Raw genomic sequence first — 17,327 nt, 5'->3', positions numbered from 1 at the left:
TCAGCAATCTTCAAAAAAAAAATGTATAGCTACTGTATTTGTAAACAAACTGAATTATGTCTTGAAATGCGACTTGAAATAACACTACACACCTGTAGGGGGAGCAATAGAGCAAACGTCTCAATTGTTACTGATGATTTAAAGTGCGTTTGAAATCTTTGCACGGTGAAAGTTGATATCCTCGCCTTTGCTCATTTAATGGTCGTGTTCCGTTTTTGATTCTTGTGAAGATCCGACCCACCTGTACAGCCTGACGGTCGTCTCTCACAAAAGCGCAGCGAGATACTGTTTCACCCCCCCCCCCCCCCCCCCCACACCCTTCCATCTATCAACTACAGCTACAGTTTCAAATGGCTTGTTCCTCTCTCAAACGACACCCCCCACGCCATTCTTCCTTCTTATACTTGCAAGCTTTTATCCCGTGGTCCATTTTCCCTCAGCTGACAAATGATCGCCATTGATGAACACAAGGCACTATTCAGAGCTCACGTCCATGGAGAAATGGGAAAAAAAAGCAGCCAAATAAATCATCCCGGATGCTTTTTTTTTCTGTTTTCGTAAGAATTATTATTTTTTTTTAATGAAACACAAAAAAAGGCAATAAAATTACGATAAATATTCTTTCTTTTTGTACAGATGGAAATATGTAAGAAATACCTCCGAAAGAATGAGTGAAATATTTTCCATCTCAACCATGCAAAGCAGGTTCCAGTGGGGAGAAAAAAAGAAAAAAAGAAAAGAAAACAAAACTCAATGTTGTCGCTTCTGTCGAAATGGGATGATCAGAAGTGGATCCAGTGTTTATCTTTTTTTTTTTTTTTTTTTTTTAACAAAAGTTTCACATCTAAAATTTTTTTGTCAAAAGTCAGTCAAAGCCCTACAAAGAAAAAAGGCATTTGTGTTCTCCCCCCCCCTGTACATCCTATACAACAGTCATCACAGGCTTGCATAAACGGTAAGACCATGTTGAACGAAGAAAAGACATTTTTGGCAAAGCAGGAATAAAAGTGACAAGAAGCATCATTTGCGATTTGATCTTTTTTTTTTTTTGTCTCTCAACATTGTCCCATTGATTGGCGGCTGATTGTCCTTCACAGTCACGTGATGCCATTCTGGTTGTCATAGAGACCTCAAGTGCATCAGCTGGGCAGTGTGCAGACAATGTCGCTGCGACGTCTCTCCGAGGCTGTCATAGCAACACTGAGACGAGAGGAACTCTACTTCAAATACCTCCATGATTGCAGGGGTCCCGGATTCAGATTTGATTGAACTTTTTTTTTTTTTAATCATTCTCATAAAATTATCTTGTAATGTGATGGAAATGTAAACTCGCAGGTGCTTTGGTATATTTCTTTTTAGACGGCGGATAAATATTTACATTAGATAGAAATCCAGACCGACTGGATTCTCTTTGTGGATCAGTGAAAAGCAGAAACTTGGTTTCTTTTCCAGTAAAGTTCCAACAGGAAATGCAAAATTGTTATTTAAGAGCCGCTTTGTGATCATTGTATTTAAAACGGCTGCTCTTTCGACAAATTTACCCCCAAAGGTGTACTTTTTTGACCTCATCTGTGATCATGTTCAGTGCATTCAAAGAAAAATAATTCGACCTCCCCCCCATCACAAATAAAAAGCATCTTCTCTGCAAAGAAATATAAAAAAAAAACATGGAGCAATATCTATGTATAATATTTACATTATGATACATACACACGCGCCTATTTAAAGCCAATCACTCTCCCAAGCACACGTTTCAAAAAAAGCAATCCGACTACCTGTACATGTGTCCTCACACCTGAATACAAAGTATGCGAGAGAGGTATTGATGTGTATGGCTTGACAGGAGGAAAACATTTGTATGCGTGTTAAAAACGTGGCATCGTCTTAGCTTGCAACCCAATCGGCTCTTGCACACGGTCCGAAATGACTCTGGAGTTTTCAGTTTTTGGTCCTGTTGGGGATCAAAAGCAGTAAAAGAATTTTACAAACTTCCAAACCAGTGTGGCTTACAGTGACTTTCCTTCGAGTCCGTCTTTGTCTCAGAAAGCAGAGTCGGTTGTAGCAGATCCCAGTTTAGCGAACTCCAAAATGCTCAGGTCTGTGGTTCCTGTTCTTTTGTTGCAAGATATTTAGTCAGTCGGAAAACTGATGCCTCCCACTTTACAAGGATTTCAAAGAACTAACCAGACTGCGTTAAGTGCCCGGTACTGCCAGGGTTTCTCCCACTGGGATATATCCTGTTGCTCCTTCCGTTCTTTACGACGGACCGTCACAGAAGCAGTCGGCTCGATAGCTTTGGTCAACGCTACCCGCGGATGCTAGGACACGATAGCCATGCCGTCGACGCCGATCAGTTGGCCGGTGGTGGGCTCGTACGTGCCGGCCAGGTAGAAAAGATCGTTGGCCGTGGCGCCGGACTTGTGCTCGCGGATCATGTGATCGTAGTCGGACCGGCTGAGCACCTGGCAGCGATGCGAGATGGTCTGGACGTCGTTCTCGTCCTCGTGGCTCGACTGGTACAAGGCGTTCTGGGAGAGAGTCATGTGACGGTTTATGAATGTTTTCCTTTGAGAACTTTGGTAAACAAGTGATTGTGCCACAGGAAATTATATTACCTTTGTGTTTAACCGAAAACTTTCAAAAAGGTACGGATATGAGGCAATTTCTAGTCTTTACCTTGCCGTCGCAGTGTCGCTTCCCCAGGCGAGTCTCCTCCGGGTGGTAGAACCACTTGACCCTGACCACCATGCTGGAGCTCCACGACTCCCACAGGCTCTCCACTCTGCCCACGTAGGGCAGCTGAGGCCGACCGGGCGACAGGAACACGGCGCAATCGCCGACCCGCACCGTCTCTTTGCCGCGCACGATGGCCTTGTAGAAGAGCTTGCGGGCTTTGCCCTTCAGACCTCTCCTCTAGTGGTGGAAGAGAATGAAGAATAAGACTCTTTCAGTCAGGATATTAAAAGGCCTGATCTGATATTTAGAGATATGCTAACTAAGGCATGCTTAGACCAAAGAGTTATTTTCCCCCCGCTTTATCATTTATACAGGCAAAACTGCTATGGCAAAGAATCCTTAACCACTACGGCAGAGTTCTCAAACTTTTTGGGTCTAAGGATCCCTTAAAGGGAAGACTTTTTTTTTTTTTTTTTTTACAAGGATCTCCTCATAATCCTGATGCCAATTAGCTCATTCACTGGCAGACCGGTAAATATGGATCATTGACGTATATAGCAGTCAATGGCAGTGAATGTGCCTGTTCAGATTAGGGTAGGGCAGGGTTTATTCTCTTACCTGTGTTGGGTTACCGGACCATTTCCACAGCTGGCGTCCAGGCAGTAATGGAGCAATGCTGGCTTGAGGCTCAGGTGAGGACATCCTCTGCCTTTTAGCTGCCGTCGGGTCTTTGACGGAAGTTTTAGGGCCACTCTGCCCTTGATGGTGACTATTAGGAACTACTTCCTTCCTCTTCAACTGGGTCTTGGTTGAAGTATTGTTAGTCACAACACTTCCTTTGGATATATACTCTGTCCTGTCCTCTGTCCTCCCCTTTGACCCAGAGTGGACCATACCTGCCTTGGCCACATAAGGATGAGCCGTGACTGTGGTGGAAGGGTTGGAGTTGGTGGACTCCGAGCTCAAGTTCTGTCTGTGTTTGTCCTGCTGGAGGAGTGCACGACGCAGGAGAACAGATGAAGACTCCTCATCGGACGAGTAAGAGGAATCATTGTCTGAGGAACAAAGGGATGATGAGGATATGGATCCGGAGGAAGAAGACGAGGAGGAGGAGGAGGAGAAACTGACTGAGAGACGGGAGAGAAAGCGGCCGCTACGATGATGAGACGTGGCCGCCAAGCCTCGTCTTCGTGTCCTGGCATCTTGACCGCCATCGTCGTCATCTTCATCCAGTTCAGAGTAAGAACTCGGGCCATCACTGTGGTAGTCCAAACCGTAATCTCCGGTTTGACCCCCATGGCTGGTTGACAGAACATCTTTCTGGAGAGGGGAGTCGCCTTTCAAAAGAGAGTCTGGTCGGGCTCCAGGGTTCTCTCGATCCCTTTCTCCCTTCTTTGCGCCCTTGACCAGCATTGCAGGGTGAATATATCGGACCGGAGCACCCGTTGAGGACAAGGTTCTACCTCCTTTGCTTCCATTTCCGAGTCGAAGTAGAGCCTTCCCATTCTTCGTTTTCGGCGAGGTCACCCCTTCGTGATCCAGCTTCACCAGGAACTGTTTCCTGTCTCGTTCACTAACTGGCTTCTTGCTCCCTGCTGCCATAGCCGTGGCAACAACTGAGGAGCAAGTAGATGGTTCCCGTGGTCCGGCGGAAGAGCCTGTGTTGGCATGTCGTGCCGATCCCGAGCTCCCGCCACTACCGAAGGCCGAGTAGCCGTTGGCAATGCTACTAAAAGAATCAACCGCGAAAGGGGAGCCGAAGATCCCTTTTAAGGGCGTTGTGGGCGTAAGAGAGTGTGAGGCAGGGCGATGAAACAATCCCATGTCTCGCTCTCGAAATCTCTTCTGGGTCTTACGGGAAGTCCCGTTGAAGAGAAAGAAGTCGACCGGGGGTCTCTTCCTGGCCGCCGACCAGCTCACCAAGGAAGCGTGGCCTTTGGTTCGAGAGTCGGACTCCGATGTTGCTGCGCTGGCAGTCTTAGGCACTGAGTGGATTTTCTTGGGCCTGCCAACTGAGCAAAGGAGATGACAGCAGAGAGCAGTCGGAATCAATATGACGTGACAGTTCTTGGGAACAGACCGAGATTAATCGTGGAAGTAGGAGCTCCGGAGAAATTTAATACCATTATCTCCAAAGAGCCAGGTAGGTTTCGACATATCCAATACCTGTCTCTACCTGAAGCATTATTGTGATGAGTGACACGCATGTTTCTTACTGACACAAAAACACTGAGACACCACATAAAATCATGATTCATGTGGTTATACAGAGCATAAAAGGAATTTTGTTAATATATCACAGTCAACAATGTGCTCCTCTCTGACTCATATGAATCATATAATTGCTTGACAGTTAGAAATGTGGCTGTCTGTTTGGAATGTACATACAAAGTATGGACCATTTACAATTCACACACCTGGTCTCTTCTCTTGGGGTTTCCCTGCTTGTTCCTCATTGGCCGGTTTCTCCGTGTGCGCGTCTTTCCTCTCCTGCGTCGAGCTACGTCGATATCGCCGGCCCGGTGTGACCAGAAGCGCTGGTGACGGTTCCGCGCCTGACAAGGAAGTTTTGGTTGAACGATGGATTCTCTTTTGTCCTTCTTTTTCCACCCCAAAGAGCTCGACTCACAGCAGATTTGGTATCCAGGCGGCAGGAGTCTGATGTTGGCGAGTGTAATCCGCCCTCTGTCCCCGTCATCAAACTCCACCATCACGCTCCCGTCCTTCTCTTCACCAGCGCCCCCTGCAGCAGAGCACACGAATACTGTGTGTGGATTTTTTTTTTAATTTTTTTTTTTGTCGGTGTTTCTGGGGATTTGTGTCACACTCACCTCTGTGGACATAACCGGGGTAAAGGCAACGCGAGCGCTCGCTCCAGTAGGCACAAACTCGCGTCCCCGCCGTCAGGATGGCCTCAGTCTGGGGCCGCACATCCAGAACCTTGACCGAAATACATAAAATAAGAAATACAGTCCAAAGATCACACACACGGTACCGCGGTGCCATTAATCCGTTTGAGCCCTCCCCTTCAAAAAAACAACACAAATGTTGTTTTAATGAGGAGAAATAGCACGTCATAATTTTGTACTCTGCTTTTATGGGATCACATGACTGAAACTCACAGCCTCTTGTAGGATTTGCTCCAGCGAATAGATCCGGGGGCGATTCCCGCGCTCCCCTTCTATGACAACACTAAATCTAGGGAACAAAAATATATAAATATGTGACGGTACAACCTTTCTCAATGTGCGAATGCAAAAGAACTGCGTCAACTGAACTTACATATCCGGTAGGTCGAGCGTTTGGACAAGGGCAGCGTAGAGCAACTCATCTTCCTTAGATATCAAAATCTTCAGACCGTCTACGAGCATCTCTTTACTGAGCACACAGTTGGGCAGGGCTGATGAGCACAACATGAATGGAATGAGACATATACTGTGAAAAATTTATATCATTTGAGTGGTAAGGTGGATAATTACAACATGAGGTCATTGGCACGGCTCTTGAAAAGCTGTAATTATCTGTCACTGTTGGGCCTACCGGGTATTTTGCAAGGCATTTTGGGAGGAAGGTGCACCGTCGTCTGTGTGCTCCCCTCTTCCTCATCTTCCTCCTCTTCCTCGCCCTCAGAGAAGCTGCTCTCTTCATCCAGGCGAAAGCCGTCGTCGGCGGTGAAACTCTGCAGGAGTCGGCTGACGGCGTGACCCTGCGCCTGGAGTTGAAAATAACATTTGACGTAACTCATCGGTTTACTTGAGTAAATGTTGGGAAAAATATTCACATCTATTTTTTTCTTCCTTCTCCTACGCACGTTTATTGTTCTTAATGGCAGTGCCACCTCCTAAAGGACTTCCAATATAAAGAGCAAAATGCGGCGTTCATTTAGGGAGGCTCGGCTATTACTTTTGATTGTGGGCAGTAAAGCAATGATGCAGGAAATGATGTCATAGCATCGCTTCAAAGCACTTACAAAGCATCAAGTCGGATTGGTCCCATGTTAGCCGTATAATGCTCATAGCCCCTGGGTGGAAAGTTGTGTACCGTGTGTGTGGATTGCTATGATTAATAATAGGATTCACTTGCAAATTTGGAGGCAAATGCCATCTATAATTTAAGCTTTCATTAGTTTTCAGGGTGCGCCGCTTGTATTGCATTACGAAGATTTGGTAGCCAATGTTTGTGCGGCAAACTTTCTGAAGTCAGATTTTTTTTAAGCTCGCATGGCAGCTTTAGAGTGCCTCGTTGTCAGCCATAAGTGAGTGCATGGAGAGACCAAATTGGTTGATAATTGTCGATAATTTTCGGCAAATTTCTTTATTATCTGGTTTATCTGTATGAAATCAAATTGGTCGATAATTTTCTGGGAATTTCTTTATTATCTGTTTTATCTGTATGATGTCAAATTGGTTGATAATTGCCGATAATTATCGGCAAATTTTTTTATCTGGTTCATCTGTATGACACCAAATTGATGATTGCCAATCATTTTCGGCAAATTTCTTTATCTGGTTTATCTTTATGAAATCAAATTGGTCGATAATTGTCGATAATTTTCTGCGAATTTCTTTATTATCTTTTTTATCTGTATGATTCAAAATTGGTTGATAATTGCCAATAATTTTCAGCAAATTTCTTTATTATCTGGTTTATCTGTATGACACCAAATTGGTTGATAATTGCCAATAATTTTCGGCAAATTTCTTTATTATCTGGTTTATCTGTATGAAATCAAATTGGTCGATAATTGTCGATAATTTTCTGCGAATTTCTTTATTATCTGGTTAATCTGTATGATGTCAAATTGGTTGATAATTGCCGATCATTTTCGGCAAATTTCTTTATCTGGTTCATCTGTATGACACCAAATTGGTTGATAATTGCCGATAATTTTCGGCAAATTTCTTTATCTGGTTCATCTGTATGACACCAAATTGGTTGATAATTGCCGATAATTATCGGCAAATTTCTTTATTATCTGGTTCATCTGTATGACACCAAATTGGTTGATAATTGCCGATAATTTTCAGCAAATTTCTTTATTATCTGGTTTATCTGTATGAAAACAAATTGGTCGATAATTGTAGATAATTTTCTGCGAATTTCTTTATTATCTTTTTTATCTGTATGATTCAAAATTGGTTGATAATTGCCAATAATTTTCAGCAAATTTCTTTATTATCTGGTTTATCTGTATGACACCAAATTGGTTGATAATTGCCAATAATTTTCGGCAAATTTCTTTATTATCTGGTTTATCTGTATGAAATCAAATTGGTCGATAATTGTCGATAATTTTCTGCGAATTTCTTTATTATCTGGTTTATCTGTATGATGTCAAATTGGTTGATAATTGCCGATAATTTTCGGCAAATTTCTTTATCTGGTTCATCTGTATGACACCAAATTGGTTGATAATTGCCGATAATTATCGGCAAATTTCTTTATCTGGTTCATCTGTATGACACCAAATTGGTTGATAATTGCCGATAATTTTCAGCAAATTTCTTTATTATCTGGTTTATCTGTATGAAATCAAATTGGTCGATAATTGTAGATAATTTTCTGCGAATTTCTTTATTATGTGTTTTATCTGTATGATGTCAAATTGGTTGATAATTGCCGATAATTATCGGCAAATTTCTTGATTATCTGGTTCATCTGTATGACACCAAATTGGTTGATAATTGCCGATAATTATCGGTGGATTTCTCTATTATCTGGTTTATCTGTTTGACGTCAAATAGGTCGATAATTGCCGATAATTATCGGCCACCGATATTATCGTGCATCCCTACTTGTTGTGTAACAAAATCAAGTGAATAGATGCCGCGAGTGACTGTACTCGCCGAATCAACAATTGTGCTTCTAACGTATTCAAACCTCCGTGCCGGACCTCCGTGGCCCCATAAAATCATCGCATACCAGCAAATCCTTGTCAATGTTTTAGTAAAATTCCAGGCTCAGGTTAGTTTGGCTTTGTACGTGTCATTGTCCTGTTTCTAGTGCATCCAACAGCAGTACTTTGGACCGCATGCTTACACAGAAAGTTAATATACTGTTCTCATCTTCAGTAACCCACACCTCAGACACCATCAGACAGGTTTAGGCTCGTCCCTCTCCAAAGACAACTGATGACTGACGATGAAAAGTCACCTTGTCCAACAGGTTTCTGCTTGCATTTAGTCTTTCCACACCACGCTAAATGTACAGGAGGGGGCGTTTGTGGAGAATTTTCCGCATAAGAGCGTATATTTCTTGACGGTTGACAGACGTTTCGTCACCAGAGGCCATGGGTGATTATCTTCCCACGCCGCGCTGATAGCGTGTACGTGTGCGAGTGTGCGTTACATGGGCGCGGTCCAGGTTATGCTCAAAAAGATTATCTATTATGTGCTTTTTGGACATGCTGTTATGGTGAGTCAAGCATTAAAAGAAGTGGAGGAGTTATTGGGAGATTGGACAGGTTTCCTGTCAGGGTGTGTAAGTTTTTTTCTTCCTCTCCGCACTTTTCTTATTCTCGGCCCTTGTTTTCATACAGTGAAATTCATCTTTACTCTCACCTGGACTGTGATCGGGAGATTAACTACAATTTAGAATTCTTGCTCATGCATTTTATTGCAAAAAATAAGCCTTTGTTGACAACTCAAAACGGACGTCAAATGTCTACTTTCCACAACACTACTAATCACCGAGAACATTTCTTTTCCTGAATGCGTCATCAAGAGAATGCATGGCACAATACACAAAGGTACAGCTGCCAAAAGAGGCACTTTAAAAAAAAAAAAAAAAAGTTTTACAGTTGTGTTATGTAGTAATGTGGGTGGGGAAAACTTTTGGCCTTTAAGATTTGCAAAGAGAGGTTATTCAATAACAAAAAAAAAGTAAAATAGGTTATTTTAATTATAAAAACTACTTGTAATTGTTTACTAATAAAAATATTTGGAATTGTAATTACTCATAATTAAGAATTAATTTTAATTATAATTAATGAACCAATTATTTAATACAACCAATTAAAAAAGTTAGGCTCAAATAAAAAATGTTAAATACAATCCAATTAACTAATTTGAAGAAAAATTAAAATTATATAATATAAAATATTCTTAATAAGAATATTTTAATTGTATTATTTATAATTTATCGAATTATAAATGAATGAATAATATGGCTAATAAATGCAAATTTTAGTATTTTAATAAAAAAATTATTGTAAGATTTGTCATGAATTAAATAAATATTTACGGTAAAAGTATTTAAAAAATGTCAAATAGAATATTGTTGTATTTTTATTTTGTATTTACAATAACTTGAACTGATTGTTTTGTGACATAAATGAATACAAAATAAACAATTGGATTTATTGACCAATTCTATAGCTAAATGAAAACTTATGACATAGTAGCTCTTTGACAGTGGCAATCAAAATTGAGCATTATTATTAGGGATGCACAATAATGCTATTTTCAACCGATACCGATAAACCAATAATTTAGAAGTGCCGATGTCGATAACTGATAAGCAAACTGATAATTGTTTGCTACAACCACAACAGATGGACCAACGTGGCATGTCTATAATTATTGCTGGATTTCTTTATTATCTGCTTTATCTGTATGAAATCAAATTGTCGATAATTATTGGCAGCTTTCTCTATTATCTGGTTTATCTGTTTGACGTCAAATTGGTCGATAATTGCCGATAATTATCGGCCACCGATATTATCGTGCGTTCCGAATTATTATTTGAGTTAGGAGCAGATTATAGCAGCCTCACCTTTGCCAGATGATTGTGCACTGCCGAGTCTCTCCTCATCGCTTCCTTGCAATTCCTGTTATCTTCTACCAGAGCTGCATGGTTCCCTCGGCCATCCCCAAAACTGCAGACCGCTGAAGAGGGCGCCCAGTTGGGAAGAGAAGCTCTTCTCGACCCGTGGTGACCTAGACGTTGACCTTTGCAGTTGGCAAGGCACTGCTTCCTGTGGGCCTTCATCTGCCCCGGCGGGATGGCCGTGTGTCCTGAGTGGATCAACGAGAGATGTTGATTCATCGATAATATTCTCGGTGACAAACGTGCATTAAAATCTGACCTGGAGGTCCAGGTTTCTTCGTACTGTTTTTCTGGTTCGCGTGGAGCCTTGACGACAAAGCGCCGGTGGAGTTTACAGGCGCTTCTTTGGAGGATGAGCTAATCCTGATGTCATTGGTTCCCTCATCACTGTTGCAGCTGCAGTCGTCCTCATCCTCTGCGGAAGAGCAACATCAATAGGATCGGTCACATCAGGTTTGAATGATCTGAATGCAAACATTATTAACTCATTCACTCGCCGCCATTTTCACATTTCGCAATCCCGTTCGCTCCCGGCTGTTTTACTGGATTTTGACTGATTTTGCAAGGCCCACAGAATATTGTGTTCTATAGCTATAAAAGCATGGAACCTATCAAAAGAAAGATTAAAGTCTCTTCTTTCATCAGGAAAAAAAAGTATGTCTCTATCTGTTTCCGTTTTGCAGCAATTAGCTTTAGAAGACAGCTAAGTTTCATCAGTTTTCACAAATCTATTCAAAATAGTAAGTAATTGAGCTTTTTTCTACATGGCTCTGGTTGATCTCCTTTGCTTTGCTGCCACCTGCTGGCCGTTTGTGTAATAACTACCATTTCTGCAACCGTTCTTTGCAGTTGAGAGGCTGCATCAAAGCCTTCTGTATGCTCTAGCATAAAAAAACCCAAAACAAAACAAAAAAACGTATAAATACGTCTTTGGGACACTTAGAACATAAAAAAACGTATTTATACGTTATTGGGAGCAAATGAGTTAACTACGTCCGGGGACTTGCTTGACAGAATGTATTGACAACCGACTTTCAATATTCCTTTAGCGTCGACGCACGCGTTGAAAAACTTCCATATTAGGAAGTCCACAACATTAGGCACAGCCAATCAAAAGAGAGCCAACAGACGAGTGACGGTATTAAAGTGTATCGTAACAGTTACCAGGTTCTTGTAGGGAAGCCAATTTGGACTTGCGCGCACGTTCACATACGCCGACCTTGATTTACACGCCGGCGCGCTCGCATCTGATCGTTATTGGCAGCTGTGCGTCACCGACTGCGAGGTTTGTGTCGAATGTCGACACGTCCCTGACACACTTGTCACTTACGCCGCCGTTGTCAGCACTCGCTCAGACACTATATGTCAGTGTCATCAAAAGGTCACAAGGTCAACCACTTTCTTCTCTGAAGTTTTGCATCTTGCATAGTAATACAGTGAGGGGGGAAAAAAAAAAGATGCATTTGTCCTCGGTTCACGGGAGGAGGGAATCCTCTCTAAGCCGCAGGGGTGAAGTTTAGCGACGACGACATGGGTGCGACATTCTGAACAGGGCCAGAGCGAGATCGTGTTACTGTACAGTGTCGGGGGGGGGGGAGTTACAAGGGGGAGCGGCGGCGCATGCCTGCGGCAAGTCGTTAACGGTTTTAGCGCCGTGACAGAAGAGACGAGAAGTGAGAAGAGGCCATTAATGACGGGAGACGTTTTGCTCACGGATGAGCCATGTGGCAAAGAATAGCCCGCTCTCGCACACCGACACGCACTCGGGATGAAATTCCACAGTGTCTGGCTAGCTTTAATCCAAATCAACTCTTCAAATAAACACATTTGTGCTAAGAAAACGGCTACTTCAAAACGTCCATTTTGCTCTCTTTTTTAGTCGCATTTTAACAATGATGGGCTAAGGAGAGAGAAATGTACTTTCAGGTGTTAATGAAACAGATAATCAACAATTTACATGAAACTATTTGTACTAAAAAAAAAATGGTTACATCAAAGCATCTATTTTAGTCTCATTTTTAATCGCTACTTCAAAAAGTTTTAGTCTCATTTTTAGTCTCATTTTAGCCAGGATGGTTCCATAATGGGGCAATGAGCGACCAATGTACTTTCAGCTGTTTAGATAATAAACTCCTTAAATAAAACAACAGTGCCGAACTAGAACTATAGGTACTAAAAAATGTGTACTTCAAGCGCCTGTTTTAGTCTCATTTTTAGTCTCATTTTAGCCATAATGATCCCAATAATTTGGCAAGGAGAGTCACAGCGACCAATGCACTTTCAGCTGTTTATGAATCAGACAAACAACTAGTTACATAAGACTACAGGTACTAAAAAATGGTTACTTCAAAGTGTCTGTTTTAGTCTCATTTTTAAGTCTCATTTTAGCCATGATCGTTATATGATGGGGCTGCAAGTAGTGACAGTTCCCAATGCACATTCAGCTTATTATGAACCAGAAAATCCGGTCTTTACATAAAACCTTAGGCAATAAAAAATGGTTACATCACAGCGTCCGTTTTAGTCCCGTTTTTAAGTCTCATTTTCACACTCTTGACGGAGGCAAAGAGAAACACGGTCAGCAATGTACTTTCAGCTGTTTATGAGCCCTACAAAACAGTTCTTTCATGAATGAGTTAATTTGCGCAAATATGTTATACTCACCATGTCCCGAACTCTCACTGTCACTCCGTTCCCTGACTTCCTGCTTCTCAGAGGCACGATTTGAACTCGGTGTTCGGTTTGAGTCGGGGCTCATCATCGCCTTCGGTTTCCGACCCCGTTTTCTCTTGACCGTCTGACTGGCCTCCCATTCCTGTTGCGAGTCTTGATCAAACAGCAGCGGCAAGTTAGATCCTCTGGTAGAAAATTACAATTTGGCTTCTTGCAGATCAAGTCCACACGGCGCGCACCTGCTCCCCCGTGACCACAGTGACTCTTTGGCCCCTCTTCCGCTCCGGCGGCCGCTCGGCAATGCAGCGCGGCCGCTGAGGGTGCGGCACGCTGGGCCGCGGCCTTCTGCTTCAGCTGGCTTACCCGTCTGGCCAGTCTGGAACTCAGGGCGCTGGGCCGACCTCGGTGCTTGCAGCCTGCTTTCAACTGTGAAGGGGCACGTCGGAAAACTTACAATATTATGATTTTTTTTATTATTATCGTTAGGTTTTATTTTTTTGTTTATTATTATTATTATTATTATTATTATTAGTTTTATTTATTTATTTTTTGTAAACTACATTCATTGGATCAATAACTCATTCACTCCCAGCCATTTTCACAGAAGCAATCCTGTTCGCTCCCGGCTGTTTTACTGAATTTTGACTGATTTTGCAAGGCCCACAGAATATTGTGTTCTATTGCTATAAAAGCATGGAACCTATCAAAAAAGATTAAAGTCTCTTCTTTCATCAGGAAAAAAAAAGTATGTTTCTATCTGTTTCCATTTTTCAGAAATTACCCTTAGAAGAGAGCTAAGTTTCATCAGTTTTCACAAATCTATTTAAAATTCCAAGTAATTTAGCTTTTTTTTCTAGATGGCCATGGTTGATCTCCGTTGCTCTGCTGACACCTGCTGCCCGTTTGTGTAACAACTACCATTTCTGCAACCGTTCTTTGCAGTTGAGAGGCTGCATCAAAGCCTTCTGTATGCTCTAGCATAAAAAACGTATAAATACGTCTTTGGGACACTTAAAACATAAAAAAAAACGTATTTACACGTTATTGGGAGCAAATGAGTTAATATACTTAAAAATAAAAAAACAAAAAAAAACGTCTTTGGGACACAAAACATAAAAAACAAAACAAAAACGTATTTACACGTTATTGGGACCAAATGAGATAAAATGCTCTCAGGTGGCCTATTTGCATCGTGTCTGGGGATTGCTATAATCATATATCATATTTTGCCTGCGCGACACTTTCTCGCCGCATTAACAGACCATTTCTGAGGTAATTGCCATGTTTAGTTGACGAATATCCTTCCACTAATCGAAAAGGTGGCAGCAGAAAGTGGACGTCTGTGTCTGTGGGACTGACCCGTGCGGCGCTGAGGCTGCTGAAGTCATGCTTCTTCCTGACTCTTTCTTCATCCTGTAAATTAACACCAGCCCTGGAAAAACACATCAGAGGGAATATAAAAGAGAAAAGGTGTCATTAAAAAAAAAAAAAAAAAAAGTTGCGTATGTACAGCCTTCATTCCCGTCATTGTTACGTTATCCACTCTTCAGTTCCCCTCAATCGACCCTGTCTCATAACTTCGATGAGGCAAAATATTCGACCACATAAAAAGGGTGATGATGATGATGATGATGATGATGATGATGATGATGTGTGTGTGTGAGGAGGATGGTTGGAACAGGCGAGATGAAGCAGTCTCCAGGGAGTCTGTCCGTTGACCGGAGCTTCGGGGCTCGATCAATAAACACTAACATCTATTGAACACTACACCGCGGTGCCTCCGCCCCCCCCGCCTCTCTCGCTGTGTCCTTCCTTCATTGTACGCCGGCGCTTTCACGCACACACGTTAGCAGCTGGTGTCTGAGGCATGGGAATCTTATATTCCCACAGAGGCGAGCGTTGGCCCTCAGCATCGAGTTATGAGAAATTTTTATGCCGCAGCACACGAGCGTTTGGAAAGCTTGACCTCGGCCCTCAGCAACAACTTTTGGCGTGAAGCGGAACGATGACACGCGGGACTTAAAGGGAGACGCGGCTACCTGTCAAATTGAGCTTCACCTGGCAACCGTAGAGAGGAGACATTTTTGTCAATTATATGCTATGGGGATGATTTAGCTTAGAACATCGTAGCCTAATATTCATGATCATGTTAACAGGAAGGAACATAAACAAATTCAATATTTACCATCTTCCGAACAAACAAAATCAGCCATAAATTGTCATCAGTGACAATTTAAAAAACAAAAACAACTTGTGACTTTAATTCCTGCTAAGAAAAAGACAACATGACATACATTTTTTTCTGTGTGTCAAGAAAGGAGCCTATAATGTTGAACAATGACAGACATGGTGCCCCACATCACATGTTGCAAAAGCAGACATTTATCAATATAGCAGACATTTTTGACCTGAGGTATGTGAAAATATTAAAAATGCTCAAACTATATCAAAGCGTTTCATTCAAACCCAAAAACGTGTAAATACGTTTTTTAATACTTTGTCCTTCACTGCCAAAAACGTATTTACTTTTTTTTTTTTTTTTTTTATGCAAGAGCATACCGAAGGCTTTGATGCAGCTATTGACAGGAAGAGTTAAAGCAATCGTAGTTATTACAAAAAACGGCCAGCAGGTGGCAGCAGAGTATAAGAGATCGGCCATAGCCATGTTGCAACAAGCTCTTCTTGACAGTGTTTTAGCTATATTCTAATGCTTATCGCTGCAAAACGGAAACAGATACAAATGTACTTAATTTCCTGATGAAAGAAGAGACTCTAATCTTTATTTTGGTCGTAAAATCAGTCAAAATCCAGTAAAACAGCCGGTAGGGAAGGAGGTTGCTTCAGTGAAAATGGCTGCGAGTGAATGAGTTAATTGGCCTATAGCTAAAGTATGGGTGAGTAATTGGCTAGCATGGTTGGTTTATAAATAAATAAATAAATAAATAAAATTCGACATTATAAATTATTGCTAATTATTTAACTGCCCCTCAGACTCCATTTTGAGAACCACCGTTTTCAACGTACGGTACAGTCTGAACTAGACCAAAACAACAAGTTTTTATTTGAAAATGTAAATACTTACACAAACAGCAGTTGTGCCCATTGTTCTCTCATCCCTTTTTACTTGAAAAGAGTGTCTTCGCATAATTATTGATTATAACACAATACATTTATTTTGAGCTAATGTGTTATTTCAGTGACATAAATGAAGAGTGAATATCTCATTTTGTCGGCATTTTTCCCGTCAGAAGCTCCTTCCTTCCGTCTCTTCATCATCACTGCGCTTCCAACGCTCCCAAACAAGAGGAAAGTGTAAACAAATCGCTTATTAATAACAAAAGAAACGCTGTTCAGGCACGTAGCAGCCAGCGTTAGCAATTAAACAAACTCCGCTTGAGAGTGAGCGTGTGTAAGGATCGCATAGGCATGTGTGAGTAAAGCCTTTCATTGGCATTCCCATTAGCGTTTCTAATAATGGTAACCGTGACAAACCTTGAGTTTCTCTAATCATTTTATCTAGGCGAGGGGGGCACATGCCAGCAGAGGTGGGGCGGCATGAGAAAACACATTCATCATTGAGCGCGCCGGAATACTGAGGTTGTGTTTGTAGCTCGCGTAACGCGTATGAATGCGTGGCGGTGTGCTGCAGTGGGCGCGGCTGGCGTCGAGTCGTTTATCACTGTAATAACTGTACATCAGGACTTTGCTCGGCTATATTAATGCATGCTAATGCTTCACTGGGAAGCAGGACATAATCAATGCGAGTGATAGATATGATTAAAAGTGATTAATGGTGATTAATGAAGGGGAATCGTCGCCTTCATCAGGACTCCTCTTCAATTTATTTTATTTTTTTTTAAGTAAACTCCCGTTTGATATCCTTTAAGCTTAGCTTAATGCTAAGAAATAACGCAAGACGCTATTGACAAGCTAACGGCTAGCATCGATACGTGCATATATTCTTTATCCTCTGTGAAAAATGTTGCAATATTGAATACTATATAGTTTTTATTTAAAATAAATTATTATTATTATTATTATTATTATTATTATGGTATTATTATTAAACAATATTTTGTAATTATTAGTATTAAATAATAATATTATTACAAATATTTTAAATTATTTTATTAAATAATAATTTTTAATTA

General features: G+C 41.5%; 1 protein-coding gene across 6 annotated transcripts in view; it reads right to left on the bottom strand.

Annotated features, from left to right (window-relative positions):
* Positions 1 to 754: 754 nt before the first annotated feature.
* bahcc1b (BAH domain and coiled-coil containing 1b) overlaps positions 755 to 17,327 on the bottom strand; it is a 111,234-nt gene continuing 94,661 nt past the window's right edge. For 5 of the 6 annotated variants that reach the window (XM_077503775.1, XM_077503779.1, XM_077503776.1 and 2 more), the window contains 14 exons: positions 14,536 to 14,608; positions 13,416 to 13,602; positions 13,168 to 13,329; positions 10,763 to 10,918; positions 10,450 to 10,691; positions 6,217 to 6,388; positions 5,959 to 6,076; positions 5,799 to 5,874; positions 5,508 to 5,616; positions 5,306 to 5,440; positions 5,094 to 5,231; positions 3,295 to 4,688; positions 2,677 to 2,913; positions 755 to 2,528 (listed from right to left, as the gene is read on the bottom strand). In XM_077503775.1, coding sequence (XP_077359901.1) covers positions 2,319 to 2,528; positions 2,677 to 2,913; positions 3,295 to 4,688; positions 5,094 to 5,231; positions 5,306 to 5,440; positions 5,508 to 5,616; positions 5,799 to 5,874; positions 5,959 to 6,076; positions 6,217 to 6,388; positions 10,450 to 10,691; positions 10,763 to 10,918; positions 13,168 to 13,329; positions 13,416 to 13,602; positions 14,536 to 14,608 — 3,409 coding nt within the window. In that variant the 3' untranslated portion in view covers positions 755 to 2,318. The remainder of the gene's footprint in view (positions 2,529 to 2,676; positions 2,914 to 3,294; positions 4,689 to 5,093; positions 5,232 to 5,305; positions 5,441 to 5,507; positions 5,617 to 5,798; positions 5,875 to 5,958; positions 6,077 to 6,216; positions 6,389 to 10,449; positions 10,692 to 10,762; positions 10,919 to 13,167; positions 13,330 to 13,415; positions 13,603 to 14,535; positions 14,609 to 17,327) is intronic. The other variant, XM_077503778.1, reaches the window with a different exon arrangement.

Source organism: Festucalex cinctus, chromosome 17, assembly GCF_051991245.1.
Source record: "Festucalex cinctus isolate MCC-2025b chromosome 17, RoL_Fcin_1.0, whole genome shotgun sequence".
In the NCBI taxonomy this organism is placed as follows: domain Eukaryota; kingdom Metazoa; phylum Chordata; class Actinopteri; order Syngnathiformes; family Syngnathidae; genus Festucalex; species Festucalex cinctus.
Note: the sequence above shows the minus strand (reverse complement) of the source record. Positions and strands in the feature narration are given on the sequence as shown.